Source organism: Pan paniscus, chromosome 6, assembly GCF_029289425.2.
Source record: "Pan paniscus chromosome 6, NHGRI_mPanPan1-v2.0_pri, whole genome shotgun sequence".
In the NCBI taxonomy this organism is placed as follows: domain Eukaryota; kingdom Metazoa; phylum Chordata; class Mammalia; order Primates; family Hominidae; genus Pan; species Pan paniscus.
The window spans coordinates 28,502,928-28,514,798 of record NC_073255.2 but is presented as its reverse complement, the minus strand read 5'-3'; the positions used below and the strand labels follow the sequence as shown (position 1 = coordinate 28,514,798).

At 37.9% G+C, this 11,871-nt stretch overlaps 1 protein-coding gene across 5 annotated transcripts in view; it reads right to left on the bottom strand.

Moving 5' to 3' along the window:
* Positions 1-9,023: 9,023 nt before the first annotated feature.
* CCDC126 (coiled-coil domain containing 126) overlaps positions 9,024-11,871 on the bottom strand; it is a 44,855-nt gene continuing 42,007 nt past the window's right edge. For all 5 annotated transcript variants that reach the window (XM_034963808.3, XM_055115779.2, XM_034963809.3 and 2 more), the window contains one exon: positions 9,024-10,809. In XM_034963808.3, the coding sequence (XP_034819699.1) occupies positions 10,625-10,809 (185 nt within the window). In that variant the 3' untranslated portion in view covers positions 9,024-10,624. The remainder of the gene's footprint in view (positions 10,810-11,871) is intronic.

Here is an 11,871-nt window from a genome sequence, read left to right as displayed (position 1 = left end):
GAGAAACTCAGAAATTCATTGTATCTTACAGAGAAATACAGAAAATAGAATTTAATAGAAAGCAAGAAAGGGAAAAAATGAAAGCATAAACAAGGATTGTGATATTGTGATTTATAATAAGAAATATACATTTGGTTTTCACCCCATCCTGTTTCTTGACACACAGCTCCAAAAACCCTTGCAATCTCTGAAGTAGTGTCTTTTTCTATGGTAAAGTTAATGGATGGGGGGTTTGGTTGCCAGGCAAGCCAACTACGTGATTAGAGGGTTGGGACTTTCAGCCTCACCTTCCCCACCTCCAGAGAGATGAGAGGGGATGAGGGTTGAGTTGATTACCAATGGCCAACGACGTAATTAATCATGCCTACTTAATGAGGCCCTCACAAAAACCCAAAAGGACGGGGTTTGGAGAGCTTCAAAATTGCTGAACAAGTGGAGGTTCCTGGAGTGTGGTGCACCTGGAGAGGGCATGGAAGCTCTCTACCCCTTCCCACATACCATTGCCCTGTGTATCTCTTCCATCTGGCTGTTCATTTGTATATTTTTAAATATCCTTTTAGGAAATGGGTAAATGTAAGTGAAGTGTTACCTTCTGTTCCGGGGGCAACCCCAGCAAATTAAACCCAAAAAGACGGTCATGGGAACCCCCAGTTTATAGCCAATTGGTCACTGATTGGCACCTGAAATGGCACTGTATGGGATGAAGCCTTTAACCTGTGGGACTTGACATTATGTCCTGGTAGATCATGTCAGAACTGAACTGAATTACAGACACCCAACTGGTGTCTGCTGAAGAACTGCTTGGTGTGGGGAGAAATCACCCTCCCACATTTTGGTCACAGAATTGTTCTGTGTTGTATATGTGTAGTAACAGAAAAAGCTGTTTGTTTTCCTACATCAAACAAGGATAGGCCAGGCTCAGTGACTCACACCTGTAATCCTAGTACTTTGGGAGGCCAAGGTGGGTGGATCACCTGAGGTCAGGAGTTCAAGACCAGCCTGGCCAACATGGCAACACCCCGTCTCTACTAAAAATACAAAAATTAGCCAGGCGTGGTGGCGGGCAACTATAATCCCAGCTACTTGGGAGGCTGAGGCAGGAGAATCACTTGAACCTGGGGGATGGAGGCTGCAGTAAGCCAAGATCAGGCCACTTCACTCCAGCCTGGGCAAAAGAGCAAAACACCATCTCAAAAAAAAAAAAAAAACAAGAATAAAGAGCACAAAATAAGACAAGTAAATGAAAACGTATCAGTAATCACAACAAAGGTAAATAGATTAAGCTCACCAATTAAAAGAAAAAGAGTCTCAGATTGAAGAAATTAAAATATCTGAACATAGGCTATTGACACATCTAAAACACACAGGGGGAAAAAATTCAAAGGAAAAGGATGGGAAAAAAAAACAAGCAAATATTAACCAAAAGAAATAACACTTGTATTTTGAGATAGTATAATGGTATTCTGAGACAATTATTTTAGTATCAGACAAAATATACTTTTAAGAAAAAAAATCCTTATTATGGACAAAAAAAGTTACAACATGAGGATAAAAATCATTCATTAGAAAAACAACCTTAATATAATTTTTTTCCTTTTTACATTTTATAAAACTTATGAACATGTAAAAGAAAAAAAAAGTACAATGAACACCTAAAAATCAACAACTTAGGTAGAAGAATGCACCTTTTTCCAGATGTGTGAAGTATTTTGGAGTGAAATGTTATAATGTGTGAAACTTACTTTGAAACAGTTCAACCACAATTATAAAAAACAAAACATAGATAAATCAGGAAGATATTATGACAAACTGTTAACAATGGATGACTCGCATTATCACCTCAACACATAAAAATAGCTCCATAATTTCATCTCATGCTCATTCTATAAATTTCCCCATTGTCACCAAAAATATAATTTATAGCACCTATTTTTTCATAGCAATATCCAAGGATCATCTGTTGCATTCTATTGTTATATCTTTTATAAGGAAGAAAAATCGCAGATTATTTTCTTCTCATTACATGTAGATTTTTTAATTTCCTATGACAAAATAATAGCAAATTAACTCTAGTAAAATATAAAAAGAATAATACAAACCTTTTGTACCAAGTTGGGTTTTTTCCAGGAATGCAAAATTGGCGTAACATCAATCAATGCAATTCACCGTATTAACAGAGTAAAGAAGAAAACAATGCAAACTGACAGTAACATGGAATAGGAATCAAAAGCCCATTATAACCAGATGCCTCAGAGTGCAATAAGTCTACAACACAAGCAAAAACAAAAACAAGACAAAAGCCACATAATTATTTACAGAGAAATAGATAGCAATTTGGTTTTGAATTTTGCCAAAGGATGAGTCACCTCTAGGCTAGACCTTACTTTTTTTGTTTTTTTTTTTGAGATGGAGTTTTGCTTTTGTTGCCCAGGCTGGAGTGCAATGGTGTGATCTCAGCTCACTGCAACTTCCACCTCCCAGGTTCAAGCGATTCTCCGGCCTCAGCCTCCTGAATAGCTGGGATTACAGGTACCCGCCACCACACCCTGCTAATTTTTTGTATTTTTAAGTAGAGACAGGGTTTCACCATGTTGGTCAGGCTGGTCTTGAACTCCTGACCTCAGGTGATCCACCCACCTCAGCCTCCCAAAGTGCTAGGATTACAGGCGTGAGCCACCACACCCAGCCACTTTCTTTATATTACAATTAACAAACAAGTTTGGGGACACCAAAAGACAGTGACTGATCAAAAAGTCATTCTACTAGTACCTTTATTCTCTGTTTTAAAGACAATATTTTGCATTTCCCTGATGGAAGGAGGTATTATGACCCTTCTATTACCTTTTACCTACCCTGGGAATGAGGGAATATGGAGACATCCAATCACTGGGAATGTAAAATGGCACAAACACTTTGGGGAAAGATCATTTGGAAAAGGTGCATTTCTTAATGCAATTATCCTATGATCCAGTAATTTGACCCCTAGATATTTATCCAAAAGACATGAAAGCTTAAATTCACAGGAAGGCTTCTATTAGAATGTTCATATCAGCTTTATTCATGATAGCCAAACATTAGAAATAGCCCAGGTGTTCATCAATAGGAGAATGGATATACAAACTATGTCAGATTCATACAACGAAACACAACTCAGCAATAAATTACTGACACATGAAACAATGTGAATGAATACCAAAAACTGATGAGTGAAACCTGCCAGACATGATAATACATGTTTTATGATAGCATTTACGTGAAATTCTAAAATAGGCAAAACAAATCTACAGCGGAAAATTTTGCCTTGTGGGAAGAGAGGTGAGAATTGACTAGGAAGAGTATGAGGGGCCTTTTCGGTGTAACGGTAATGGTCTATATCTATAGGAGTCTGAGTAGCAAGTCAATGCATTTGTCAAAACTCAGCTAGTGCATACTTAAAATTTGTGCTTTTTACTTTTACATCGAAAGAAGAAAACCTTAAACAAATACCAAATTTGCTAATGATTTACATGCTAAATTATTTATGGGGAAGTGTACTGATGTCTGTAATTTGTTTTGAAAAGCATAAAAAAATGGATTAGTAGCTGTGGTGGAGTATAATTTAAAAACTAGCACTTTGGGAGGATAAGGCAGGCAGATCACATAAAGGTCAGGAGTTTGAGACCAGCCTGGCCAACATGGTGAAACCCCATCTCTGCCAAAAATACAAAAATTAGCCAGGCATGGTGGCATGCACAGGTAATCTCAGCTACTCAGGGGATTATATATATATTATACATAATCTGATGTGTGTTCACTGACATTTTTTTCAATTTGGCTGCATGCTTGAAATATTTTATAAAATGTTGAAAAAATTTGAGCGCTATTACCTCATTTGAAGCAAGTTAGTAAGGAAGCTTTCTCTAAGTTGATATATTAAGTAGCAAGTAAGCATAATTTGAAGAGGAACTTGACACAGGGATTTTTTAAAACGTTACAAATTTTCATTCCTGTTAAGCAACACATATAATTTGTCTTCAGGGTAGGGTGTTCACAATTCTTAGTGTGACTTTTAGAATGTTAGTTGAGGCCGGGCGTGGTGGCTCACGCCTGTAATCCCAGCACTTTGTGAGGCCGAGGCAGGCAGATTACCTGAGGTTGGGAGTTGGAGACCAGCCTGACCAACATGGAGAAACCCCGTCCCTACTAAAAATATAAAACTAGCTGGGCGTGGTGGCGCATGCCTGTAATCCCAGCTACTCAGGAGGCTGACGCAGGAGAATCCCTTGAACCCAGGAGGCGGAGGTTGCGGTGCGCCAAGATTGCACCATTGCACTACAGCCTGGGCAACAAGAGTGAAACTCTATCTCAAAAAACAAACAAACAAACAAACACATGTCAGTTGACAGTTAAAAATTTGACAATTCCATTTTTTTCTCATAAGAAATGAGAGAAATCATTAATTGCATAGTATGAGCGAAGGGGGAAGGAAAGTCTTCAAAAATATTTGACCAAGAGTCGCCCAGAACATGACCTGAGCTTATTAGTAAAGCAGGTGTATTTTAGTTTCTTCTAATTACCTCCTCCACTAGAAAAATAGTCCCTTCTACATCCATTATTTTGTTTTCTTAAATCAAGCAAAATGAGAACAGCACTGTGTAAATTATAATCTGTATAACTATACTGGGTCAATGGCTTATAAAACTTTAACTTATCTAAGGAATACATTTTATTTCATGACCCAGTACACACACACACACACACACACACACACAGTTGAACTGAAACTTCAGGAAACATTTACCCTTTTTACTTATAATTGAATTTTTCTGTTTTTCTTACTGGCCCCAATTTAAAGCTCATGATATTTCACATTCCATTGCTTTAAAATGCTAATCACAACCCATTAAATTGATAACATCTAACAGATTGTAACATACCTGTGAAACACGGTACTATGCAGTCCTTAAGATTTTTTAGAAATACTGGATTTGGACTGTGTTGTGATACAGTCTAAGAACTGTAGGACCATGAAATATCTTTATATTGCTTTATATTTGCTATTCCAAAGATGCCTTTTCTCATATAACAAATATATATTGAACACTATTTGTGCAAGTCCTCATAAACTTGAGGTGAACAATCTGATAATTCTTTTATATATTTTCTCCTTAAGAATTCAAAGGGCTTTAAACACATATGCTTATGTTACCAAAACTCCATGTAGTCACATAGGATAGACATTACCAATGATTTGGAGCTGGAGACACCAAATCAGAAAGTACACACATGGCCAGGTGTGGTGGTTCATACCTGTAATCCCAACACTTTGGGAAGCAGAGGTGGGAGGAGGGAGGATGGCTTGAGCCCAGGAGTTCGAAACCAACCTGAGCAAAATAGCGAGACCCCATCTCTACAAAACATAAACAATCGGCTGGCACGATGGCTCACGCCTGTAATCCCAGCACTTTCGGAGGCCAAGGCAGGCAGATCACGAGGTCAGGAGATCGAGACCATCCTGGCTAATGCGGTGAAACCCTGTCTCTACTAAAAACACAAAAAATTAGCCAGGCGTGGTGGCGGGCGCCTGTAGTCCCAGCTACTCGGGAGGCTGAGGCAGGAGAATGGTGTGAACCCAGGTGGTGGGGCTTGCAGTGAGCAAAGATTGCGCCACTGCACTCCAGCCTGGGCGACAGAGCAAGACTCCCATCTCAAAAAAAAAGGCCGGGCGCGGTGGCTCACGCCTGTAATCCCAACACTTTGGGAGGCTGAGGCGGGTGGATCACGAGGTCGGGAGATCAAGACCATCCTGGCTAACATAGTGAAACCCTGTCTCTACTAAAAATATAAAAAATTAGCCAGGTATGGTGGCATGTGCCTGTAATTCCAGATACTTGGGAGGCTGAGACAGGAGAATTGTTTGAACCCGGGAGGCAGAGGTTGCAGTGAGCCAAGATTGCGCCACTGCACTCTAGCCTGGGCAACAGAGCAAGACTCTGTTTCAAAAAAAAAAAAGAAACATAAAAAATTATTAAATATCTGGCCATGGTGACGCATGCCTGTAGTCCCAACTACTCTGGGGGCTGAGGTGGGAGAACTGCTTGAGCCCAGGAGGCCCAGGCTGCAGTGAGCCAATTGCGCCACTCTACTCTAGCCTGGGCAATTGAGCAAGAACCTATCTCAGAAAAAACAAAGAAAAGAAAGCACATACATACTTGCCCACAGTCATACCATTAAATTGATGGAAGAACCAAATTTTCCCAACCTCCATTCTAAAAATCTAAGGTATTTTAAAACAACTTCTAAACAATATTTTCTATATTAAAATAATGCCCTTTTTGCATAGAAACAATCACAAAAATGTTTCCTCTCCCCAAGCCTTGATATCACATCAACTGTACCACCCTCTCCCCTCCATAGATTCCTCAGAAAGTTTATTTCTTTGCCTGAATAATTAGTAAAGAAAGGGTGGGAGAGTGGGTGGATGAATTAAGCACCAAAGAAGGTTAAGTTAAAAACAGTGATTTATTCAAATAGATTATGCTGCTAACCAACACTTAAAAGCAGTGTGAAGTTACACTTGCCCTACGAAGGACTTAATGGAGGTCCAAAACTCATCTGAAAAGATATGTTAAACGTACTGATACTGGTAACATCTGAAGAACAATAATTTTTTTTTAAATCTTCATGTCCTAACTTCCTTACTTAAATGCACACTAATATTATTGATTCATTTAAGCCAAAAGCGACAAACTCAATCTGATTTCAAGCAAAAGTCTGACCACTACTCAATCTCCTCCCCACTCTCAAACAAAATTATGAACTAGCCATTGTACATTTTATTCCCAGTCTTCTCCCTATGCTGCAAAATGCTTCTAGCCTGCTGCTCTTGATATAAAACAAAGTCTGAGGATGAACACCTATTTTGGATTTTCTATGTCCTTATATATCGATACAAGTGGAGATATTTCACCGCTTTGTCTCCCCCATATGGGTATTAATCATATTTTGTTATGTTACCTCCAACATCTAAAATAACAGTAACAGCATGAAGCATAAAAAGAGTGTGAATGTGAGTCTAATTTCCCCTCCCCACACTCTACTGACTTCCCACTTCTCTTTAGACCTGTCTCACACCTCAGGCTAAATCTTTTCTCTGCAACCAAAATGCTTAATAATTAAGAGAAAGATATACCAATGTGATATAGCCACACAATGGAATAACTATGAAAGTTATTTACCTTCTGACTTAGAAAGAAATTCATCCTACATGGTACAAAAAAAGTATATTATTTTTAAAACATACGTATATATGCACAAAGCAAAAAAAGTATAGAATGGGTTTAGTAACTCATTGTTTTAACAAATATTAATTGGGTACCTATTATGAGCTAGACACAGTTGTAAATGCCCAGGTTACATAAATGAACAAAATGAAGTCCTTGCCTCCATGGAGTTTATATTCTAAGAAACATGAGAGAAAACACAATAAGTTAATATACCATTTAAAGTCGAGTATATCAGAACTACAAAGAAAAGTAAAATGGCTAAGCGTGCTGAGGCCTAGTATTTTAGGAAGGTGGTCAAAGATGACTTCCCTTAAGAAGTAACATTTGAATGAACACCTGAATGCTGTTTGGGAGGGAACCATGAAGTTATCTGGGGGTAAGAGTGGTGGCAGGTAGAGGAATATCATGTTTGAAGTTACTGAGGCAAAAGTATGCTTGGTATGTCCTAGGAAGGACAAGACAGTATGACTGAATAGGAATTGGGAAGGAGGAGGGTGGTAAGAAATGAGGTCTGGAGGCATCCAGGGGCACATTAGGGCTTTGAAGGCCACAGTGGGAACTTTGGATTTTAAGTAGAAATAGGAAGTCAATAGAGAGTGTGGGGAGGGGAGATCAGATTCACATTTATCTACTAAAATATCAACAGTAGTTATCCCTGGGTAGAAACATTTCAGACTTTTTCCCATTGTGCTTCTCTATATTCTCATTGTTTCTCCTGGTTTGTTGTTGTTGTTACTGTTTTGAGACAGGATCTTGCTCTGTCGCCCAGGCTGGAGTGCAGTAGTGCAATCATGGCTCACTGCAGCCTCCACTTCCCAGGCTCAAGCAGTCCTCCTGCCTCAGCCCCTGAGTAGCTGAGACTACATGAGCAATACCAGTCCCCTAAACAAAAAGTTCTTAAGAATCATTAAGCACTTTCAATTATGGGAGAAAAATGGTTTCAATTAACTACATATTTTTTGGTCTGTTTCATTACATCATGCTCCCTTTTCAGGTAGATACTTCTATAAGAGAAAGGCGGAAAAAATGGTAACTATATTAATAAGCTACTCAGCTCAAAGTGTTTGGTTAAAAACAGAACATTGTTTACATTTAAACCAAAACTGTGACTGAGGTTCCTATGTAAGCTGCTAACACTTTAGGTTTCCAAGGCATAACTAAATGAGATGAGACAAATTTCTATAAATTCAAAAAAAGTAATATGGTCATTAAAAAGCAAACTTGAGTCTCTACAGTCTGTGTAACTCCAGAGTCAAAATCATAAGTGTTTCTTGAAAACTGAGACCTAAGTTATCATTAACTACCTGAAATAATGTTTAAATTACTTTTTAATTCATATATTTGCTTAAAGTAAACCCAAAGACACCCTGATAAAAGTTTGCAAGTTTTTAGTACCTTTAGTGATGCCCTCCGTGCTAATGTCCAAATTAAGATTAACTGAAGATATAAATACTAAGGCTTGACTTCTTAAAAATCAACAGTCTACTGTTGATTTTTAAATGAAGCTCATATCCATTTCAGATTGTCAGTTTACTGTTGATTTTTAAGAAGTCAAGCCTTAGTTCTCCAATCTATCTCTGCACTCAGACTCTCCTACCCTAGTATCAAATGAGAGGCACTATTGGGTAACCTTCAATTTTTCTCTTTTGAAAAAGTTATCTGGAATTGAAACAAAACCAAATTTTTCTTAAGATTCCTTTTAACCATTTATCATTTATTAAATGCACAACCAACATTAAAGAAAAAAGCCTGTAATACTTTGTAGGTAGAAATAATATATTTTATTTCATCCCTGAAAAAAAAAACAAAAACAAAAATGTCCACATCTAATAGGAGAGACTAAACAATTATTCCAAACTTCTACCTGGCAATGGCATATAATTAATTTCTTCGCATAAAGGTAGACAGTACAGAGAAGAGAAGAGAGATTTGGAAATCTGTCTTTCATGAAACAATATTTCACATATTTATTTTAATAAAATATTATAATTATTGCTACATGTGGTAGCATATTGTAATGATGAACAATACAATATCTAAATTCTATATAGTCTAAATCTAGAAGCTAGCTGCACTTAAGCAGTTACTATAGAGAATAAATACTATGAAATATAGGGCACCATGTGGCAATTAGATTTGCTACAAAGGAAATTTAAATAAAAGTATAATTTGTTTTATACTAGAATTACCCAAGATTAGGGTTCCCTGTGCTATATACAGCTTTTTTCCTGAAAAGATAGTCAATCTTCATAGTTTATATTTTAAATGTTCTTATTTTAAGTGGCCATTATATAAAATGAATATCTAATGTATCCGTTATACAAATTCAAAATTTCATAAAGGATACTCTTATATAATATAATGTTAACATTTTCCAAGCAATTTAATGCAGCACAAAAGTACCTTTATTATATACACCTGGCTAAAGTCCTCAAGCGTTCCATTCTCCAAAGTCCCTTCCTCCTGGACCAATATAATAAAAGCAAAATTAACCCAAATATGGAAATAATGTGCTTTCCTGATAGCATAGACACTCAAAGGATTAAACTTTTAAATGAACATTTATGCATGTGAAAAATCATGAATACTTTAGTTATTGTTACTCTCATCATAAAAATATCTTTTATTCTTCAATAAGTATAAGATTAGAGTTTACAACTATTTTAATGCTGTTATTAAATTGCCCCAATGTTTACGATAGGTAATGGACAGTGGCTGCTACCCATTTCAAGATTATACTCTTATAAGTGTAATTTTTAAAAATATACAATAATTAACCTTCAGTTATTCTGAAGGATAGTGCAAATCAATACATTCTTTGGGTCATGATTTCAAAACATTATTTTCAACATTATATTTCCTTTCTCTGCTCATAATTGGAATAACAAAATATAGTACAATAAGCACATTTTTTCAAATAGCCGTAGTCTAACAGTTACATCTATTGAGAACAAATGACAGAATGATTAAACATTCTTCACTTGTCCAAAAAACGTGTTATATACTTAAATAAATGTGTTATAGAAATGAATCCATGTTTTTCAGTGTTTTCACTTCAGCTTGATCTCAAACACAAAAGATTTATACAAAACTCACCTACCTGCTTACCACATCAACCAAATTACCAAATTCCCTTTGAGGACATAGTACAGCATTGAACAGACTTGCCTGAAAGCAAACAAATAACTTTAAAATTTTTATGTACAGAATTAGAGTTCCATGAATCCAGCATACTCCTTGAAAATGTGTAGAGCTTTTATTGTAAAGTATTGCTCTGTCCTAAGCCAGCAATTATAAAGCTTTTCTGCCATAGGATATAATCCACAGTGGATGGAGCAGCACAAGGTGATTTTCAACTGCTATCTGATACTGCCCGAGACATTCGTTCTTTTATTTGTGGTTACTGGCACCAAATTCCCACTAGTACCATTGGTGGTGTTGGTTGCTGAGCCATTCACAACAATATAGTCAACTTTGTTCTCCAGCTTCACCAATCGTTGCAAAATGTCATCCAGAAGGACAGCAATTGTTCTTTTCAGATCCGCTAGGGGAATAAATCAGAATAAAATTAACATTAATAGAGCTCTTCATTTTTGTGTTTTTACAGTTTGAAGGAAAAAGGTGAACAACTACTGGGTCATCTGAGGGAAAATGTACTAGAGAGAATGCACTCATACTACAAATAGGAAAAGCCTCATTTTTTTTTTTTTTTTGAGATGGAGTTTCCCTCTGTCTCCCAGGCTGGAGTGCAGTGGCATTATCTCGACTCGCTGCAGCCTCCACCTCCTGGGTTCCAGCGATTCTCGTGCCTCAGCCTCCTGATTAGCTGGGATTACAGGCGCCCACCAACACGCCCAGCTAATTTTTGTATTTTTAGTGGAGACAGGATTTTACCACGTTGGCCGGGCTGCTCTTGAACTCCTGACCTCAGGTGATCCGCACTCCTCGGCCTCCCAAAGTGCTAGGATTACAGGTGTCAGCCACTGCTCCTGGCCCTAATTTTTAAATCAACAACATCATTTACAGAGTTTCCAAAAGGAATTTCAGAGTTGTAAATGTGGGGGAAACTCTCGCTTTTCTAGTGCGATATAATGGATTTTAAAGTCTGGTTCAAAATGTTAGTCCCGCTGTGAGTAACTCATTTACCTTGAGTTTCTTAAGCATTTTGTAAAAACTACCACAGACCTGTAATCCCAGCATTTTGGGAGGCTGAGGCGGGCGGATCACGAGGTCAGGAGATTGAGACCATCCTGTCTAACACGGTGAAACCCCGTCTCTACTAAAAATATGAAAAAATTAGCCGGGCCTGGTGGCATGCGCCTGTGGTCCCAGCTACTTGGGAGGCTGAGGCAGGAGAATCCCTTGAACCGGGGAGGCAGAGCTTGCAGTGAGCAGAGATAGCACCACTGCACTCCAGCCTGGGCGACAGAGCAAGACTCCGTCTCAAAAAACAAAAAACCAAAAAAACACAGACTAAGCTGGTAAACTAAAAAGCTAGCTAAGAAAGAGAGTCCATGAAATACAGAAATCGAGAACCTCCACAGGGGTGGTGTTGTGGGGGAGCCTAGGGTCCAGTGCAAATGCCAGGAACCTGTTCAGTGCAGTA